Raw genomic sequence first — 22496 nt, 5'->3', positions numbered from 1 at the left:
TGCGATCAACGAGAACAGGAAGCATTTGTTAAACTAGTACGTAATATTACTGTAAAACTGTTCGTTATAATTTACAGACGTTTGAGAAACCTATACGTCTCCTTGTGCGCACGTATTTAAGCGTGTAAATATCTGCGAATATTAACCGCCTGTACAATTAACCTTGAATACGAGAGCGAAAGAGGAACGTAGTGGAGAGAGGGGAAATTGATTAATCGATCGACTGAAACTTGAAGTAAACTGTATTTGCGCGTAAATTACTCGATTAATTAATTAGCTCAAGAGCACCTCGGTATTAATCTGCCAGAGGGAAGAGAATAAAACTTTGATTGTGCAGGAGAATAAAATTTTACTATTAAACGCTAAATTCTGAATCCTATTATATCGTTACGTTAATATTAAAGGCAATAATTATAATGTCAATTTTTTCGTGGTTCTCGCATTGCTTCGTGGTCGTTTCTTCGAAATTGTTTCAATCTTTAGGAATTGTTAGGGATTTACCTGCTTCAGTTCTCTTGAAGCAATTTCTTATTGAAATTTTTTTCGAATATATATTCTTTAATCTGCTTATTTTACGGAAACAACGTAAAAATACGTTGCTACGAAGACATCGAACTGTAGATCGTTGTTTCCGTTCGCTTCGTTCTTATTACGCGAATATGTTTAACGCGATAAATGCAAAAAGACAACGTGACTGGGCATCGATGCGATGGACGGGAAAAGAAGCAGGAAAATTAGAGAGGAAAAATCGGCTTTTCGAGACTGGAAATCTTCGAGCCGGAAAGCGAGACGGAAGTGGATAGCGGCGCGAAAGAACGAAGGTAATAAAGAACGATCGATACCTCGTAACGTAAATAAATCCACCATGTTGTTTACTTTTTTTATAGAGCAAATATAGGAAAACAAGAGTACTTTTCGCTTGAATGTTTCGACTAATAAACGACTGTTTTTATCCCGTTTGAAAATGCCGAACCAATTCCCCAAAAAACTCGGAGATATGGTATAAAATATACATGGAACACGCCGACCACTCGCCAAGTACCTTTGTTGGCATAATTTTCTGTCTCGAAGTAAGCTATCTTGTCTCGTATCTAAAGAGCGTCGAAAAATATTTTTCACAGCTATGTCAGGTGATTGTACTTCCGAAGCACAGGCCTCGGATCGGTGGGGAGATCCGTTTTAAAAACATCTAGCGCGAAAGTGAAAGCGTACCGCCTCATCTTTGATTGTTAAACCTATATTTAATAGCTAATATATTAATAAACACTCTTACGCGCGCGATACGTTACAAGAGATACCATAAACCGATATTCGTAGAAAACGTACGAATGCAACACGGAATGTTGCAAAGGTTCGGGCAAGTCGTGTAAGATTCACAGTAATTTCCTGCGGCTGTTTCCAGTTTGTAAAATCTCGAATATAGTCTGGCGCGATTATCTTCCTTCCATGTGCATCGAATAATCGTCGCAACGTTCCCTCGACTCACTTGTCAACAGACAAATTTCGAAAAGAGCCGTGTACGAGCCGTTCGTCCGCGTGATTCAAGGCCGGTTTTAAAACTGCGACCATTTTCCCCAACGGTGCATTTCCCCTTTTCTTCGACGATTATAAAACAAAGTACCATCGCCGTTCTCTATCGTTGAATCATCGGCGCCAATTCCTAAACTTTCTCCTCACCTATGTCGATTTTATACAATATAATAGAAATATAAAGCCGAGAATATAACGTAACGTTGCAAACATGTACATAGTATAACCTATACGTATATAGAAATAATACAGTTACAGTTACAATAGTTATAGTTACAGTTACAGTTACAATAGTTATAGTTACAGTTACAGTTACAGTTACAGTTACAGTTACAGTTACAGTTACAGTTACACACACGGAGAAACATGAACAACGAATAACGAATATCATTACGACGTATTTAAAAATTTCGCTTCGTTAGAATTTTGGCTCCTATTTATTATTCGCTACTATTACGTATTATCTGCCGTACTATCTTGCTTACGTACTATCTTGCTAAGATAGACAAGATGGATCAGACTCTAATAAAGGTTGTGTTATTTTATGTGATTCGTTGAAATTAAAATTAGTTGAAAATCAATTTTATACGGTAGAAAAGCTACTAAAGCCAGAAAAAGGTAGTAAAAGCTTGTTCTGTCAGATTTATGTAAACAGCTCCGCAAACAACGAGTGATATTAATTTTTACCATAAATAAAACGCGATAAATTATTATTCTTACAAAAAGTTGAAACGAGCTTGTTTCCGTTTAAATTTTACCGAAACTCGACGTAACGATTTACAAACGCTTTGCTGCAAAATTTTTCGTTCCCTTTTTCGACGGCAACGAATTTCTTTGAGTGGTTTCGCACGCCCCTACGACATTCCATTTCTCGTCGTTGGAGAAACGTTTGCTAATTACCAAAATGACAACGATAGTAAACGATAGTAAACGATAATAAACGAGACGATTGGGAGAAAGGCGGAGCGACACAACCTGAAACCAAGTACATACGAACCATGAAAACAAGAAACGCAAGGAAGTAAGCTTTGGATCGAGCTTGAAACACGTAGTAACGCGTGATTCTCTGTGGCGGAGAATTTTATATTCTTTGGTCAAGGTGTCAAGGTGTCAAGCTAACTCCAAAGCTGGACGTTAGCGTGCTGTTACTCGCGCTATTTCTTACTCTGTACGGATCTTGTAGCGTCGAACTGGCTTCGCGTTTCTTCTTCGAACCGTAGCCCAGTCGTTTCTTCAATGCTTTATGAACTCGTCGCTTCACCACGAATAAAACGAATATCAAAACACCTTGAAGACTGTTGACCACGTCCATCACATAGAATAATTCATCCTGATACTGGACTCCGGTGTATGTTTTCAGCAACCTAGAGACCACCTCAGCGCCCCAGGATATACCCATGACGACAAATAGCTTCACGTTCATGATGAACCTGAATTGGTAACAATATATAGCGTTACGATCGCAACCTATTGGTGGTTAAGCCAATTATTAAATTAATCTCGTAACAACATCTCGATTAGATGATATTTTCTATAATTACTCGCTATCGTTACAAAATAGAATTCCATTAAATTTTTCGTCGTCTTACTACTAACTTTACTAAACAGAATTTCCACGTACAATTACACGTTTAATCGATGCTTGAAAACCGACATAATACTAGGACGAAAGGCGTTTAAGGGACAAGTAAACTTACTTAGTTTTGTCACTGTGAAATCGTTTGCTCCTAACGTCTAAACACGAAACCCTGCTTATCTCAGCCTTCACCTTGTTGCATTCCTTCGCCGTGAGAATAAAGAACACCATATTCGTTATCAATTGGATGGCGACTGGTGCCGTGAAGAAAACTATTTCCGCGTGTCCCAAAAGCGCTGCAACAACAACGATATTTCCAGTAGTAAGTTGCCAACGTTTCGTTCGAAATGGCAATATAACTATATCTGCGGCTCTACTGGTATCGTACGTTGGCGGCCGAGCCGCGGCAACTCGAAATTCCAGTTGAACCGGATAATTGGTAAATTCGATGGTATTGCATTTTATATATGGTATATCATTTTGTTAATCACGAGCTTTCGTAGACAGATGTGAATGTTCGTGGTTGAAAAGATGCCTATACGAAACGTTTTCGTTTGAATTTGAATTTTCTAAACGCACAGAAAGATAGTAACCTGAAATTATTATAAACAGCGAGCTATTCGAAGCTTTTTTATTTTAATTTATCTCAGCACTGGTCCAAGCACGACGTTATTTTTCCATCCAATTCCATTCGATCCGATAGAATATAACAAGCCCGATAAAAATGACGTTCGTAATTGTCACATCTTGATCCAACCTCGTCTTAAGCGTTTAAAAAGAAACGAGCAGCTTATCGTTTCTACGATAATTGATAACTCACGGTTGAACCAACAGCGTTCTAAACCAAATTCAGGCCTCAAATTCTCTGGCAGAATATGCGTCTGGTCACTCAGGATACAGATGAACATGATGAATATCGACATGCCCCACGCATATAGACCGTATAACAGGAATCTTTTGTTGTGATTTTGACTCCTGATACTGTGTACTTTCCTGGCAAAAGAGATTTTCGAATGTTTGAAATTTCCATCCGTTTTGGTTAAATATCGCGAAATTGCAAACAATATCGCTAAGTTTATATATATATATATATATATATGCTTATATAGGATAGAACGTATAATGTTATTTTATCTGTGCTATTTCGCGTGCCTATAATATTATATCATATATTATAGGGTTATATTAATCCTGGGCTGTGATCGCGCCAAAATAATCTTTAAAATATCAGGCTGAAGTATTTAGAACGTTTGCGGAATTGCGGAAACACCGTTATGTAGAAAAATCGTTATACAATGAATTATAAATGTTCGTTAATCGAAAGAAGAAAAGAAGAACGGAGGAAAGAGAAAATGACAAGCAAGGCGACGAGGGGTAAAACGAGTTAAACGAGTTAAACAGATAATGACAAAGCGGCAGAAAATAAGCATAGAGTACGCGCGTCACACGTTACCGTGTACGTGCGAATTCAAATGAAAAATCAAGTAAAAAGAAAGGCGATTTGGAAATAGAAAGACGAGACTGCATAGAGGCATTTCTTTCTATTTCTACATCGCTTGTTCGGCACGCGTCTCTATCTTTGCGTCTCCGTGAAAAATAAATGAAAGTGATAGATTTATACATGAAATAGGCCATAGTGCGGCAGTAACTAATAATTTAATAGTCGAGGAGCAGCGTAGGCCCATTTTACAACGACACGATCATAAACATCACGGAAATAAATCTATGAGGAATAAAATATAGGAAGAAGTGGCAAGTAGCGGTATGATTTAGCCGGCGCAAATGCGTCTGTATCGCGATCGATATAATTACGGTTTAAGCTTACCGGCAAATATCACGCTTAGCGGAAAATATCGGCCCGATGATTATATTTATATATTTATATACGTGTATATGTATGTAACCAGGCAAAATAACAACTGGAAAACACAAACTTTTACAACGACTTAACGTCGAATGGGAAACTACATGCTAAAATCTTCGATAAACCAACATCGTACGCGAAACAATTTCAAATATTTTACACCTCTATACGTTTTTTAAATGCTGAAACGCATCATCGGTTTCGTAATACGTCAAAGAGTATGAAATACAAATGCCTGATATTTTTCTTGTTCAAATACTTTAGTTTTCAACGAACAAATGTAACAAAATTCTGTATAACCTGCAAATTCGTGATCGCGATAAAGCTTATCATAGCGATCTATTACGCGAAAGATGCTCGAATCTAACGCGTAAAGTATTTTTCGCAATAGTCTCGACAATTTTTGCAGATAAAGATTCCCCTTGATCGAGGGCGCTTCATATTTTCCAACTAATTTTCTTTCTACCATTTCAATTTTGATTTATAATTGACATTTATTCGATTCAGATCGAAAACCTACACGAAAATTCTAACCAAGCAAGAAGGAAGAAAGATGGAAAAGACAGGAGAGAATGTAGAAAGCTTGAGCAACGGGTCCGAAGGAAATAACTTAAACGACTAGTAGTAATGTCTTACCCGAATGTCTGCCATATATCGAAGCACATGACGTTCAACCAGGAAAACGCCGACATCATGGAGAAGAACGTGATGTACCCTAAATACGAAGACAAACGCTGATAAATAAAGCATACGCTCCTGTTACGTCGATCAACGATGTAATTTCTTGACAATCTTTATGCCATAGTTTTCAACATCTTTTTGCATAATTTTAATATGTACAGAGTATGAAAAAAAGAGAATGTAAAAACCACTATAGCGCGAGGCTGTACCCTCCGCCCCCCTCGGATCGGTGAAGATTTGTAAAAAAAAAAGTCCGCAACCTTGAAATTCAAGACGAAATCCTTTTTTATCGTATCGTCGTACGCTACTCGTCGTGAGAATCGAAAGCCAATCGAAAGGGGGAACCACGGGATGCGACTCTACCCTTTTCCGTCGAAAAGAATGTTCAACTTTCGATAATTCTTGAACGATTTTATTCGCAATGTGTTTACATCTGTATAAATAGGTGCGCAAAAGCGCGATACGTTCATGATAGCGCGAAATGCGTTAACCATAATTTTTGGTCGAGATACGAAATTATTTATCCTATTGCGTAAATTTATGGCTCGAAGTCCTTTTGTTTGGACAATTTTACGTGAAAAAATTGGAATTTTATTTATTTTTATTTGCTAAAACTTTGCACGTGCAGTTCTAGACCTTAAACAATTTATATCCGATAACTTGGATATTTCGTACGTGTTGTTTTACTTTTATTTCGAAAACTATACAAAAAATAAACAGCATTACCTACTATACCGCACGGTGTAATATTGTCATTTTCCGCTGTTATCCAAGGTATTATGGTTAGGCAAAGGTAACCTACCAAAAGGCTCGCGATATGGCACATCAGAGTTTTACCATGCAGATTCTGAAGCACCGGTAGAGAAAGGTAGACGATCAGTGTCAAAAATAAAAAGATACAGCTGATTCCCATAAGAATAGAGGAAATTATCAATCTGAAAAGAAAGAACAGAAACGATTATTACGATACTAAGCGATCAGAACGGATATAACTTTATATTTTTATTTCACTTTCATCCAATTCTATCTAATTCTATCTAATTCTATCTAATTCTATCCAATTCTATCTAATTCTATCTATCTCTATCATAGGCGTGGTATATCACATTTTAACGTATTTATTTAAGGATAGTTCCAGTATGAATCTCGTTTATATATATATATATATATGTGTGTGTGTGTGTTTATGGAAAAATACTTACGTCTGTAAAAACGAATGCAAACTGATATTTTTTACTTTGTCGACGTTTATACTATACTCGTAGGTGAAAATGTCGTTTCGTTGCAAGAGTAAAAAAAAAAAAAAAGGAAAAAAAGGAAAAAGATCACGACTTTTGCTATAACGCGCTTCATAGGGAAAATTAACACGCTCTGAATAATTGTGTGCAAAAAGCGCAAAAAGCGCAAAAAGTCGAAAAAGTTGCCTTCCAAAACGGTATCGCTCGTCTATCGAGCGCTTGCGAATCACGGCTGATAGAGGGACGGTCACTCAACATATGTATGTGCATATTTGTATAACACCCGGTGCTTTTTCCACCTTTTCTAACGACACAAAGAGTCGCGTTAAAATTATACGGTGCATAGTAAAACGAAAGGATCGAGCCTACAAAGCGGACCGACGATATTAAACGACGATATTAAATGTGAAATATAATACAATGGAAACGCATCGTAAATAAATAGTCGACGATTTCAAACGTTCGCATAACGAAATGAAAACTTACGCCACTCAAAACGTAAGCTGGGTATACGTACGTATATACATGCGATGAATTTATTTAAAAACCGAATTTACGTCGATAATTTACGTACTTACGTACACAAAGCGAAATACGATCGTAGACGTCAAGTGGCTACATACCTTTAAACGGCAATGTGTTACTTCTATACATACGTACTACGTATATCGTGTATGTTGATATTATATATATCGTATAATATATGTATAAAAATATAACGCAACAAGTATATAGAATTCTATTTCTATTTGAATAATAATGAAAATTAATTCTTCCAGAAACGTGTGTATGGTTTCACCGCGCGCAACGACCAATAATACCGTCCTAATACCGTTCTTTCGACAGATTTAACGGATAGTTCTGTTATTAAACGATCTCTAATGATTAAGCCAGCAAGCTTTACTGGAACATCATCGATCGATGATCGAGACAGCGCTCCAACAAACGATGGTAAACAGCGGAAGAATACAAGAAACAGATATGTACAGGCATATGTACAGGCATATGTATATCATATGTATATCATATGTATATTATAGCGGAAGAAGCGAATGAACAAACACGAATGTATAGCCACTTCGTTGCGACTCGTATGACGACCGGTGAATGGCCGCCGTTCTTCTATTCATCAGGCAAATGGACTTGTAGCATTGTTATTTATTCTTCTGCATCAAGATATATGTACGAGCGTATACATTGTCACAGCATCACTGGCAAACAACCTGGCTATCTGGCATTGATGCAGCGCAGACACAATACGCGCTGCCGCGAAAGATGTGGAATTCCGGTTTCAACGGCTGACCAGCATCCCTCTCGAGAGCAGTCCAATCTTTTATATCGTCAGTTTCTCGAATAATACACGACGACGACGACGACGACGACGACAAGACTTTGAACATTGCGCGCGTATATGTACAGTCATTCGCCTAACACTCGCCAAACACCCCCTTTTAAAACGGATCAACTTTTTTCAAATTCGACCAACCGACTCGACTTTTTCGAAAGAAACTGCAAACACTTGGTTTAGGCGAATGAAACGAAATAAGATCAGACGGACCACGTGTAAAAGGGACTTTGAAGAAATTCCAATCGGTCGGGATGGCGAAGAAGAGAATGGAAATTTAAACAACATACTTCGTATGATTTATATCGGTCGTACGTATCGGTCGTAGATGCGCAATTTGATCGAAATCGGTTGATGCGGAAATAGACGAGCGACAGGCATCGAAATCAGGCATCGATATCGGAAATACTAATAAAGCAAAGCCATAAAACGGAAAATATTTTCTTTATTATTCAAGTCTAGTAGAAAGTAAAAGCCCTCACCTGGCTGCATCGTCGCCATCGTTCAAGAAGCAGATAAAAGCTAATAAACCGTCGGTATTGTCGGTAACCAGACTGTCCACGCAGTACATGTCCGGTGGTAACCAGATTGACGGACTGAGTTTGAGGAATCCGTTTGATGTTACACCGTATGTACCGTTCATGTTTTCTTCGTAAAAGTTAGCACAATCGAGTCCAACCCGCACACCGTATTCTGAGGGATAAAAAATGCAGGTTTAAATAATGCAAGAGAATAACAGAGGAAACAGAGAATTAGTTTTTTTACACAGATCGTTACGTTTAGTATTAATTTACGTTAGTACCAATTCGTTAATACGTTGGTTATTCTTTCCGACGATATACATAAGTAAGATTAGTTGGTTCGGGACAAGCTACTTTCGTCACCTTTCTCTCGCAAGACTCTATTTCTTAGATGAGATATTTTCCTCGATTTCGTCCAACTTGTTCCATAAAAGAGACAAAAAAGACACAAGCGCAACGATACTATTTTACGTCTTTTCTCGTCTTTCCTCCTCTTCCCCCCCCCCTTTCCACCGACAAGTTTTACAAAATTAACATTCAAATATTATTCAAAATGATATCATTTCTATGCAGTACAAGCGTGTAAAACATTTTTTTTATACGTAGAGAAGAATAATTCGCATCGATAGGTGTATAAGAAAATATATACACGGTCTTATTGAAATAAGAAAATATATACAGAGTCTTTTCTTGAAAAAAGAAAAAAAATGCCAATAAGCTAGAAAAGAGAAAAAGATTATCTCAAGGAGAGAAGATCACGATAGAATGGCAATATTCGTCGTTTCGAACCAATCGATTTTATTCCGACAGAATCTTTTGTACCGATGTGTAAGTAACTAATTGCGAAATAATAACAACTTCATATATATACAACTTGGTGTGTTTCGGACGCTGCATCCTCTATGATTTCGGTGCAACACAATTCGTTCGAAAAAAAAATAACCACGTTCACGTTATATACATACATCCATATTACTATTATACATGGATGTATATTAATTATTACGTATCACCATACTATATTGCGTTCTTTTAAAAATGTTACGACCTTTTTGCAACCGACGCTACGCAAACGACGTTAAAGTTCTCTCCAAACGTAACTTAACTTAACAGCCATCGATCGTGCAACATCGCGATACAGACCTGTCATATCCCAAGTTCCTCCGGTAATATTCAAGATTTCCTCGTAGAAATTTTTCTCCGACTTGGCAATGTGCGAGCAAGTGTAACTGCCGCCATCGTCCGCATCCGTCGGACAACATTTTTGTATACATCGGTGGTCCCGACAGTATTCTACCTCCTTGCACACACGAACTACGAGCCGGCGTTTCGATCGCAAGTACGGCATCAATTCCAGACAGGAGTTTCGTTCGGTGATGGAGAAACTCTCCGCGGATTCGTTTTTTCCTGTCGCCAGTGTCACCTAGAAAATTACACGGCAGCACTTTACGTAATCCTAAACGAGAAGCGACTGATTCGTACGAGATTCAAAGATTCGATATCCGCTGTGAGAAAAATGTCCACTGTTTTCACGTTCACGCGAAGAAAGCCGGATACTGTGAATCGCTCGAAAGTCTTGGCAAGTTCCGCCCGGCACAAGCGGACGCGTTTTCAAGGTATCGGCGAGAAAACGCGTAAAAATTCGTCCCTGGTACGCGACAGATCAAATATCACGGCTAGATTAAAGCGGAAGAACGTGAACGTAAGTCGCGATAAGACGCGACGTAAGTCGTAAGCGAAAGCAGCAGACGAGAATCGACCAGAACTTTAGCGATTCTTGTAACGTTCTTGTAACAATTGAAAAATTTAATTTGATCGTCTCGTGTGCGGAGCCTCTCCGTCTAAGATATCGCTGATATCCGCTATATCGAATTAACAGTGTGCCACGACGATATAACATATTCATTCCTATCGATATAACGATATCATCGAATCGACAATGTTATATTTGATATTCATTTACGCAACAAAACGTTGTCTTCGTTTACTCTTTTATTTACTCCTGATCCTGTTTCAGCATTTCAGATCGTTCGAAGAAAATACGATACGCGTCGTTTGCTTTCAACAGAGGTGTTTGTATGTTTCAATGTTCAATGAAATAATTTCGCAACAACGTAAAACAGTTACAGTAACTGGTGCCAATCTGATGCACGTTTAGGTAACACGGACAAGCAGAAAGAATTTCCCCAGCAAAATTTTTACCGCTCTTCTTCACTTTTTCACGTTTCATAAAATAACAGATGATGATCTGTCCGTATAAAGTTTCTCTTAATTTAACTTTTCTTACAATACAACGAACGATATTACGCCAATATAATATGGTATAACCATACTATATTCTGTTCTTTTAAAGATGTTACGACCTTTCTGCAATCGACGCCACGCAAACGACGTTAAAGTAACTTAACTTAACATGCATAACAAGTATTTGTCGCATAATACGTTTCAGTAAAGTAAGATCCGGCTTGTCTATATAAATTTCTAGAAACGCTTAAACTCCAATGCGTTTATGAAAATTATCATTACGTAATTGGAATTTGTTAATTATTGCCAAGATATTAGTAGATTAATTACTATAATAAAACTTGCGATTCTCTACAGGCAACAACAGTGTTTTCCACATTTCAGATTCATCGCAATCTCTCGTTTCTATCATTCCGAATAACGGTTCAGACGCGTTAACGAAAATTTCTACAACAAGTTGCATTCCACTTTTATCTACGAATCGATACATATTCAAATCGTTTCATTTCTAATCGATACAATACGAACCGATACATTATCGTACCATTGTACTATACATCAGCATAGTATAATTAGTGTATTTCAAGAGAAATGTATGGTGTATTTCAAGAGAAAGCAACACTGTTTATTCAACCAGACATATTTACTAGTGTTGTTCATCCGTGCAGTTACCGTAATTCTGTGAATCTTTATCGTAAACAACTGATCGCGTTAAATTAAATGCAAAATTAGAAAAAACATCTAACAACAGCATTCTATGAGAAACGAGTCTTGTTCTCTCACGGTAATGCCGCGTTACGATCTTTTATGCTAAAAAAAAAAAAAGTGTATTATCGTCGTAATCCATCATCGATGTTTCCGATGCCTCTTTAATTTTCTTAAACGGAAAAAAGCATTTAGAGGTAAAAGCAAAATTGAAACTATCGAGCAGCGGCTACAACGGCCGGGCGCACTGTGCATGCAAGGACATGCTCGATTGCAACTAGACAGTTTCGTTCTATCTGATACCGTCCGCAATGCGGTCCTTGGTTTCATCGGCGGCGCATCGCTGCTACGCCACTGCACATCGGCGTGCCGCCGCCGCCGCCGCCGCCGCCGCCGCCGCCGCCACTACAGCTGCTATGTCGCTACCGCTACCGCCACCACGCCCCGTAGATTTATTTACAGCGTTCGTATCCTTTCACCGGTCGGGATAAAGGCTCTGACCATCTGAAACTACATTTGCTACGTCGTGTTGCGCCACGCTACACTATGATAAACAATATTTATCGCCGGACGACTAGAAAAAAATCGTAGCACGAAACGTCGCTATGGATGTCGCTGCTATCGTCGGTGAGTATCGTCCAGGAATTGATCGTAAGGGTACGGATCGTCAAGTACGGATGTTGTATTTGCATTCATACGAACGATGCGATTACAGGCGAAGTGACGGACGAGAAGAATGTTTGGAAACATGGTCGTTGAAAAATCTTAGGAACCATCTTTCTAACAACGATGATTATGCCGTAGAGGCGAACATCCTAAATAACAGAGTTACAATTTGTGATAAAAAGAAAATTCTACTTGTTACGTTACATTTACTCCGACATAAGTCCGACATAAATAAAATTGCATACGCATATATATGTGCATTAGCATAGGATTGCCATCCTAATAGCGACAAGATAGTAATGGGAAAGATTTGTTTAACGGATGTGTTAACTTTAATTTCGTATAACTTTAGTTTCGGTTATCATATAAAAAGAATGAAAACAGAAACGCACATGTTACAGATAGAAAACATCCTAAATCCATCTGCAGCGTACAAATTCCTTGAAAAACACGTAGGAAACAAAAACACCTTTATTCTAAACATTTATAGAGAGAAAGAGGGAGAGAGCCGCGATTGTTGGTGATACGAGGTCCGACAGAAAAAGACGAGAATGACCTTACACAGCTTGGAAACCGAGAGTGGTAGGGTAGAGATAAAAAAAACAAACAGCTATAAAAGATGTTTCGACTACCGATAATGTGAGAAAATTCAGCTCGATCGTGTCAGTCGGTACAACTTGACGCATCTTCAAATATAAGCGTGTTTTTACGCTCGGTTAAAAAATGTCGGATTGCAAAAGTTAACAACCAAGCCGTTGCTCACCCACGACGTATTGTCCGCCAAACAAATTATTCACTTTTAACAAAAACAACGCCTTACGCGCGAGATCTCGCCTCTTGCGATTTCTACCTATTCTCCAAGATCAGAAAGCGATGCTTAAAGAAAGCCGTCTTTCTGTCGGTAGACAGCGTAAAAATAAAAATGAAAACAGCGGCGTTTGTAAATTTGAGTCTAGTTACTTGAGACCTAACGATCAAATCAATGATCCTTCGCAACTTGGTTGAACGTGCCTACTCGCGCGATACGACTTTATCTCTCGAATCGTGTCGACTTTTGTCGATCAAAATTACGAAGCTGGTAAATTACGAGGAAAAAGGAAAGCCTCGATAGAACAGAAAATCTTGCCGATCCAATGGCTGCCCGATTTCACGCGCGTCAGATTCGTCTATATTTTCTCCACCCTCCTAACACCTTCCACCAGGCTTGAAAATCTCCCAGTGACTCCTCGATTTCGCATGGAATTCGTTTGCGCGTCACCTTTCTCCCAGAAACTCGCCGCCAATTTCGCATCGCATTTCTATCTCCCGCGGCTCGGCCATCTCGCGCCAGATTCGCCCGCAAGTGACTCCACCCTACAGGCTCGCGGATTACGCATCAGGTTGGTCCTCGAAAACGATAATTCTCTCGTATAGTAAGTTTCGTTACAAGATTAACGCGATTAAACTAATCGTATCGTTCGTCAACCAAAGTATCGCAATAGCTTCCCCATGCGGAATAAAAGGAAAGTAGAATTTACATCCGCGAAAACTATGACTCGGATTTTCAAATTCAAAAACATCGAAACGCGAAACACTTTTATCCGTACAAATATTTTTCTATAGGTTTTTTTACCGCGATTGAACCGGGTGGGAAAAAGTGCTAGCTAAATAAAAAATTTCATAATACAAACTTCTCCAGCCATCGTTTATCCGTCGTTTATCCGTCGTTTATACAGTGTACGCGACATAAGCGTCTCGTGACAAACGCAAAATGTAAAAATCACGGTGGGCCACTGAAAATATTCTTTTAAAAAGTCGGACAGTCAAATATTCTTTCAAATATTCTTTTAAAAACAGGGGTCGTAAATATTGGCCGTGTATCTGTAAATCTGGCTCGATGTCGCAGTCTATTTTCGACGACACAAAGGGTAAAAGATGCCTAAGGGTATCGTGCCCTCAGAGGTGGAAATATCGGAAGGGAAAATGTAACTTGATTTTGTCGTTTCATTTCGTTTCGTTTCGTTTCGTTTCGTTTCATTTCGTTTCGTTTCGTTTCGTTTTGTCACGGTCGACGTACGAATTAAAGGGGACCGACAGAATGTCTTCTTATCAAATTCGTTACCCGTCGTGGAAGTTTAAAGTTATAGGACACGAACCATAAAGTTCAAATATCAAATCCTGCACCTAGTCGCTTCCGCTTCTGGATATCGAGCAAAGGTTATCGAAGCATATACTGCAAAATAGCTGAGCAAGCGTCGCGTCCTATAGTTAGGAATGAAAAATAAAATTTACTCGTATAAAATGTCGTACAAAATCCGTTGGAACAAGTTTCCGACCTTCTCGATAAAATAACATGGTCATTGGAGGAATTCCAAAAAATTGCTTCAACATTGTATTTCGATCCGATAATCTATTTTAAAGAAAACCTCAAAAAAGTTATCTTATACTATAAAAGTTATCATGTTAAACGACGATTCGTAGTTTGTTTATATATACATAATTATATATACGTAATTTACCCAAAAGTACATATGCAGGGAAAGTATGTGTTAAAAATAAAATTCGATTGTGTAATATACATTAACCGACGTACCTATGTATATAACATAAAAAAGGTAAACGCGTTAAACGTTAAAGAATACATAAAATATTATTATACGTTTACATGTTGCTTTGGCAGGTAATTCTTTAGGAATACGTTTCTCGTTTCGATAGAAAAGGAAATGAAACGTATACCTGAGTGAGAAAAGCGGGTGTAGCAGGAATACATACACATCTGTAGTTTTAAAGTACCTACGAGACAACATAAAGATGCTATTCAAAGTTGAATAGTTAATCTTTTTAATATCTATAAAAGATCATAAACAACACGAGATATACGAACGTAATATCCGTGTCGCGATGTTTTTCGCTTTAAGAGGAAACCAATTAAACGAAAACAGCCATTAAAAGTCCATTACACTCTAAGGACAAAGCAAATTAAAAATCCATTACGATCTAATACCACGCAATTATTAAGTAGAATCTCCAATTCACAAAAGAGAAGACTCGTGAACCATCTATCGCGCGATCCATTAAAATTCAATTTAAAATAAAAGACGCGTCAAATACGTAGGATATGGACTACTTGATAATTTCGTAACATTGCGTATTACACTTTTCGTTTCTATACGACGGATAACGTAATTACGGCAAGTATACGATAGGCAATCTGCTACGGCACGGAATAAAAGGCTCAAACATGAAAGATAAGAGGATCGAATTGGAAAGCACAGCAATGGATAATCGACAAAAGGCCGTTCCCCGTACGAAAATATACTATATTTAATATATGAATATAGTAGCCTTCTTAATGTGTTGTTTTCATGCTCGTTGTCAACAACGAGCCGACGTTAGATACGCGTTAGGTATTAGACAAATTTTAAAATTCAATTTTCCTCCTGACAAGACTTGAGACGAAAAAATGGTAATGGAAAAATGGTTTCAACGTTCAGGCGTTCAGAACGACCTGTCGATTGTCTCGCCCGTCTAACTGGCAATTTGGTAAATTAACGCGTATTGAACAAATTTTCAAATCGAATTTTGTCAAAAACTAGCCTTACGATTTGATTTTCGTATTATCTATTTCGAAGTGAATCTCCCCGACTTTGCTTGTACCATGAATTTAGATGCAACAGTATATAATACGGTATATAGCATATTACTGCGAAATCTCTAATAAACTAGAATAATCTACATACTTTTACACATGGCTCTTTCCAAAGTTTCACCGATATTTTACTTTATTATAGTACTACAACCTACTTTTTATACTTTATAACACGAACAAACGGTGCTGATGGATATGTTGATGAATATAGGCCAAAAGAAAAAAAAATACAGAAGAATAATACAACTTACGCTATCCTATTTAACAGAAAAATGTATACATTTCCATTCGCGTTAGAATGTTTCTTTTCTCTTTTCCTTCTTTCCTTTTTTTTTTTTTTTTTTTTTTTTTGATTAGAAATATTTGTTTCCCCTGTTATTGTAAACAATTTACTATACTAATTATAATATTATATAGTAAAATATGTAATATCTTAATTTTAATAATATTTTGCCATTACCGCACCACGTGTAATACTCTCGGATAGCTTATTAATTTTATTCCGTAAGTCATTACGTTAGAAAAATTAACCTAATTTGTTTGTCTAAATCTATTTTGTTTAATCGTGTATATAGATATTTCCTTTTCTTTTTTCCCGGATCTCTCAAACCCTCGATCAGATCGTCGTAAGGAAATAAAAATCCGTACTCTCTGTGACAAGGAGAAATCTTTCATCGAACAGCTAATAACACGTTCGCGTTTCAAGATATATTTGAAATATTCGATAATTAGAGAATAGAAAATTCATCGAAAAAGAAACAATCTATTGAGGAAAAAAGGAAAATACACGAAATACAGATTGTAACTATATATAAGTGCTGAATACGATGAGAAAAAATCCGACGAAACAACGAGCCTAGAGAAAGGGACAATGACGAAACCGTTGATGCTTGGCCGCTGCTGCAACCTGGAACGAATTAACGCTGGCGTCGCGTCCCAATTTTGTTTATTATAATTTAAGGCGTAGCTTCTGCATGCGTGACTTCATCGTTCGCGTAACTAAAGCCGGAAATTTCCTACCTTTTTGTTAGATAAACGCATCGATAAATTCAAATCGTGTGGGTGTCTTGATACAGTGAAATTAACGACTACTTTTATTCACGCTCTATCATACTATTTCGAATAATATTCACTTCTAATCTATGTATCAAGAGGTAAAACAACAATTTCCTCTACTTCTCCACTATTTTCCTAATACTACGTATATGTATCTCTTTTATGAATATCGAATAGTTTCAAGTATATACAAATCTATTATATTCGACTGAATATTATATTTATATATATATATATATATATAGTACACACACGCGCGCGCGCGCGCTCGCGCACGCACGCACGCATGCAAAAGTATACAGAAGCGCTGAAACGTTTGTGAAAAAATATTATCTCAAGCAGAGAACAAGCAGGAACATCGAGATTGGCGTGCCCCTAACGATATGCTGATAACGATATCTTTGTAAATGTTATAGAATTCAAATAAATGCAACAAAGAGAGTACAGTTGAGCAAGAAGATGCGTCACGTAAGTAAATGAACGGTTGGAAAAATATACATATAAGTTGGCTATCCTTGAAATTTGTTTCTCCTCGTGTAACAGGAGGTGGTTTTTCCCCCAAATTCCAAGATCCTTCGACCAACTCATTTATCTTCTGACCTTCGTTGTTACAGATATTGTGGCTCCGAAAAAAAAAAAAAATGGTTTCAATTTAACGATCCGGATGGTATAAATTACATTATCACATTATTATATTTTATAGTATAATTTCGAAAAATTGGGGCAAGGTGGGCAAGTTTTCTTTTCTTTTCTTTTCTTTTCTTCTCTTTCCTTTTCTTGTATTTTATTCGTTCGTTCTAGAAACTCGATTGAAAACTAAATGATTAGGAAATAATTAGTTATATATAACGAATTATTCGTAGATTGGAGATTGAAAAATGGAGAATGTGGCGTGGCGCGAATTCACGTTCGAGTATCCACTCACCTGTAAAGTTCCATTGATGATGTCTACTGAATCGATCTCGTGCGTGAAGATCGCGCCTGAAGAACATTTGGGCATGCCTGTATGAAGCAGAAATAACTCCAGGTTCGGAAAATGCTCGTCTTCTCGTAAGTAATCAGCGAGTAACGGCAAGAAATGGTTCGTTTTCGAGTAATAACGATCGAATTCACAGCCTCCCGTTACTACGCTAAAAACTGTATTATTCGAGCAACATTTTCTGACGTTTAAAAATTCCGATAAGGATGGTGCTTTTGGGAATGGACGTGTTCGATCCTTGTCTTCGTTCGATTTACAATGCACGAGTGTCGGAACAACGACCCGAGTGATATCGTTGTACAGAATATCGATACAGTACGGACTCTGTAAATACGAAAAAGTTTAAACTTTCATTGGCAACTTGATTGCTGCGTCATCCTGCGGTCACTTTTCATGCTTATTATCGTAGTATTTTGCTTTATCGTTGTTGTATCGTAAATGTTTCATCTAAGAAAAGTGGTAGCAAGATCTGCATCGATTCTTTATATAGCACGATTTGCAACATGTATCGACAAACATAAAGTCAAACGAGCAACCGATATCGCGTACCTGTAAAATATCAGCAGAGTTGATTTCATCAAGAGACAGAGTGGTAATATATTCAGGCTTCTGGCAAATAGGAAGTTGGCCGTAAGTTACGTTCTTGTTAGTAGGATCACTGGCAACGATTTGCGGAGCACGTGGAGACGCAACGCAATCCACTTTCGACATCCCTGAGAAAACTTCTCCAAATGGGCAACATTTGTTGAAGGAAGAAGCGACACCGGCTGACAGAGACAGCAACCACAAGAGAAGAAAATTTCTCGTTAGCGTCGAACACGAACAGTACTTTGAATATGTCGAAACTGATCGCTGCATAATTCCACCGATTTCACCCGACATCGTTCCGCTGAAAATCGCACTCAACTGCTGCTTTTTACGATTAAAGATGAGAGATGTCGGTGTCCTACTAAACTAGATATTCGATATTCGACTTGAACGTTGCACCGACCGTTACAACAGCTGAGATATTAACAACAGTTGAAGTATTAAATATTAAGCTTGTACGAAGCTTGGTAACGAATATTTGCCGTTATTTGCCGTTATTTGCCGTTATTTGCCGTTATTTGCCGTTATTTGCTGTTAAGCCAATCAAACTCGTTGGTCAACGAAAAAGGAAAGGATCTAAATCGCGAACCCAAGTATCGACAAGCATCAAAATGACCGTTGCTCGTTCACACAACTTCCAACAAACTCTGAAAAGCACGAAGCTCGACGATTCTGCTGCTATGTATACTTGGAGACCTTGACTCGAGTAAGTCTCATCTTCGGTCGGATTTTCCAAGAACCCACACGACTTCTGGCCGTTATACGTGGAATTATTTGACCAAATACACTCTGCTTTCTCAACCGTTATTCCTTTGTTCCTCTATTTATTTGCTTTTCTTCTTTTACTATTTTATTTATTTCTCTATTTTTATTATATTATTCTCTGTACGTGTATCGCCTTATCGCGTAAATTCCCGATCCGATGCTAACGTTAAACGACACGAAGAAAACAAACAGTAATGTACAAGTGGAAATGATAAACGTACAAACGAGAACCGCCTTTTCACGAGAATCGTTTGTCGAATCGGCAATCTTCGTCCGTTAATGAGACGTCGTTGCGTTATAAACTTTTAATGCGTGTGTTGGAATTTGCGTGGTCGGCAGACATCGTTACTCGTCGTTACTCGTCGTTACTCGTCGTTACTCGTCGTTACTCGGCGTCGATCTTCGTAAAATTCAATTCGTACAATTCGTGTAAGCCGTCTCCGATCGATTATGTGTTGCACGCATCCAACTGCATTCGGATAATCCTCAATTACAAGGTAGCTCTATTGTTTCGAATCAGATGGAGCAGCAGCGTCAGTTTAAGGGCAACTTTAATCTCAATTTCTTCTCGGTTCGTTGATCAAAATCTTCTCGTGGTTCCGTTGATCAAAATCTTCCCGTCGTTCCGTCACATGCAGCGGATAACCTATCGGCGCAGGTGCAGCAAATTGCTAATCTCTCACCTTCCAAATTATCGCGATTGATTTCACGGCTCCATTTCTACTGCGTGTTTTACATATTTCCTTTCAATTCGAAGCTTCGAGTTTCTTCCTTGTTGTTCCTCCCTCTTCCTCGTTCTTACTTGTTCCGAGATGTTTCCAATTTATCTTTTATTCGCAGTGTTAGGAAAGCAAGTTTCGTTTATTTTTCATTGATATTTTTATACCAGAGCTTTCTATAAAACGCGTATATTTTCTATCTTTTCATCTTTTTGTCTTCCTTTATATCACATTATCAATTACGAATTATTTTTACATACCTGTTTGTTTCTCGAATTTGCATAAAAGAAAGCCCATCTATTTAATTCGCGGTTCCTCCCCTTTCTCAACGATAAATATCAACGATAAATCCATTCATTCACACCCAAGCACGCACGCACGCGCGCACACGCGCACAAAATTGCGATATCATCATATACGATATTAGCGAAAGATCAGAGATTCGTACCTAACTTAACTCACAAACGCATCTAGATCCTTCAAATTTCGTTCGTTTTATCTTTTTCGGTCGTGTTACTATTCCGCTGCTTCTTCTTTTCCCATTTTTCTCTATTACACGACGATTACGCGACGATTACCGCCAACTTTTGCTCCAATTTTTTACAACTTCTCACTCTTCACACGCGTCGCACTTTCTTTTTCCTGAATTTGAATTATTCCAGCAGCCTTTTTAATTCTCGGACATCAACCTATCGTGCCCCTTTGCCTGACGGCTCGTAATTATTTCAACGACGCTTTGCTTCCTTCTTTCTTCCGCCATTTCGATATTCCGAAGTACGGTAGAGAGCACCTTCCTTGCACAAGACACCTTTTCTCGAATCTCACTTTTCGGTCTTTTTTTTTTTTTTTCACGCGACTAATCGATCCACAAATAGATCACCGCCGTCTCCTCGTTACCTCCTTCTTCCTGTCTTTTCGTCCACCCAATTCACAAAGCTCGTCGAATTGCAACAAAGAAATTACTCCGTCTAACCTAATCCTTTTATATTCTAGTTTCGCCTTCTGTTGAGAATTGACAATTTCCACCTCTCAACGTTCGAAACGATTTACCGAGATTTATCGCGCGAGTTATCAGCCCCTCCGTAATTCACATCATACCGCTACAAATAGTTGGAAATTCTTTTTCGTTTCTAAAATTACATAGAGAGAATCATACGTGTCACGCCGAATAAGCAAATCTTTGTACCGACAAAGCTATTCGATAAACGATTCTTCGAGCATTTATTTTTGATAGATGAATCCTACAATCGTCACTGCCGATTTCCTTGCCCCCTTATCGTTTATCCGCGGCCAGGCTGGCTCAGATTCCCGCCAACGTACCGCCGCGTATTCGACAACGGCGCGATGCGTCCATATGACACGACACGGTGAATACGCACGTAGAAACGCGACTGTACGCTCGCACCAACCGACAGCGCAGATGAGGGAGAAATTCGACTAGGCTTGCCGCTGGATACAACAACAACAAGACCATACACGACGCGCCTCTTTTCGCCCAGTCTCCCGCCCCTCCCTTCCCACGAATCCCCTCCTCAACGTTCGTCTTTTTTCTTCCTTCTTCTTGGTCTTCGATGTTCGTGACGTAATCCGTTCGTTTAATTCGATCGCGATAGATCGACCGGATCAAAGTAATTAGTCTCGACTCGCCTTCTCTACTCTGGTTTTTTTGAAAGACGAGGTGTAATACGTCGGTCGTTAAACTCTTTCACGATCGAGAAAATGATATTCGTAATTAAGTTATCCAGCTAAATTTTACAAAATTACAATCGAAATATCTTTTAAACTAACTAACCGCACGTCGTCGTTTTCACGCGGAAATACCCCTATCTTTCGAATGTGCGAACAACTCTACTTTCGAGACAGCCTAATGTAATGTACCGTTCGAATCCGTTTAATTTTCCTTTATGTAAGATTTGCTTTATACGAGAAACACTTTGTACGTCAGTTCGTTATATCGTCCATACGTAATGGACGTATTTTTCGCTCATTAGTATCGATACTGCAGCAGCAGCAGCAGCAGCAGCAGCAGTGATTTACGATCAGACTGCAAGGTAAAATGTACACGCATACGTATATATCAGCTGTGGTCAATTTTTCAATTGAAATAATTATTATCAGATTCCGTTCGGTTCGAACAAGTAATCACGCCATTCCACCGATAAGGTGAACCTGTCGGTAAGCTAGGCTCTCGTTAATTTCCACCATTTCCGAATACGTGTGGTCGACGGCATGATTTTGAATAACATTTTCCATCGGTCTGTGCCAAATTGCGAAAAATCTAGTTTCCGAGATACTGGCAAAGGATAGCAGTATCACGGGTGCGTAACGTACCTACCGAACCACGGGACCCACGCGACAAGCAATTTTAATACCTAGAAACCTCCGCTGTAA

At 38.4% G+C, this 22496-nt stretch overlaps 1 protein-coding gene across 4 annotated transcripts; it reads right to left on the bottom strand.

Annotated features, from left to right (window-relative positions):
* Positions 1 to 2029: 2029 nt before the first annotated feature.
* Positions 2030 to 21877, bottom strand: LOC100651235 (G-protein coupled receptor Mth2). 4 transcript variants are annotated; one of them, XM_020864378.2, is made up of 10 exons: positions 18583 to 21877; positions 17980 to 18357; positions 9899 to 10178; positions 8717 to 8927; positions 6378 to 6586; positions 5607 to 5685; positions 3927 to 4099; positions 3228 to 3402; positions 2696 to 2960; positions 2030 to 2505 (listed from the first exon to the last, which is right to left on the bottom strand). In XM_020864378.2, the coding sequence occupies exons 1-10, from the start codon at positions 18913 to 18915 to the stop codon at positions 2308 to 2310; spliced, it is 2301 nt and encodes a 766-aa protein (XP_020720037.1). In that variant the 5' UTR covers positions 18916 to 21877; the 3' UTR covers positions 2030 to 2307. The 4 variants fall into 4 exon arrangements, with proteins under 4 accessions (XP_020720037.1, XP_020720039.1, XP_048262157.1 ...); XM_020864380.2 differs by lacking the exon at positions 17980 to 18357; XM_048406200.1 differs by lacking the exons at positions 17980 to 18357; positions 18583 to 21877 and adding an exon at positions 11544 to 11943.
* Positions 21878 to 22496: the final 619 nt, after the last annotated feature.

Source organism: Bombus terrestris, chromosome 1 (genome assembly GCF_910591885.1).
Source record: "Bombus terrestris chromosome 1, iyBomTerr1.2, whole genome shotgun sequence".
Lineage (NCBI taxonomy): Eukaryota > Metazoa > Arthropoda > Insecta > Hymenoptera > Apidae > Bombus > Bombus terrestris.
Note: the sequence above shows the minus strand (reverse complement) of the source record. Positions and strands in the feature narration are given on the sequence as shown.

What these genes read in the sequence shown, in the direction of transcription:
- LOC100651235 (XM_020864378.2), bottom strand. Translation starts at nt 18,915, where the DNA reads ATGTCGGGTGAAATCGGTGGAATTATGCAGCGATCAGTTTCGACATAT. An exon ending in TACACCGTGCGGTATAGTAG is followed by an intron (nt 5,686 to 6,377) that starts GTAATGCTGTTT and finishes CTTCGTATTTAG; the next exon opens with GGTACATCACGTTCTTCTCC. An exon ending in GATATATGGCAGACATTCGG is followed by an intron (nt 4,100 to 5,606) that starts GTAAGACATTAC and finishes CTCTTTTGCCAG; the next exon opens with GAAAGTACACAGTATCAGGA.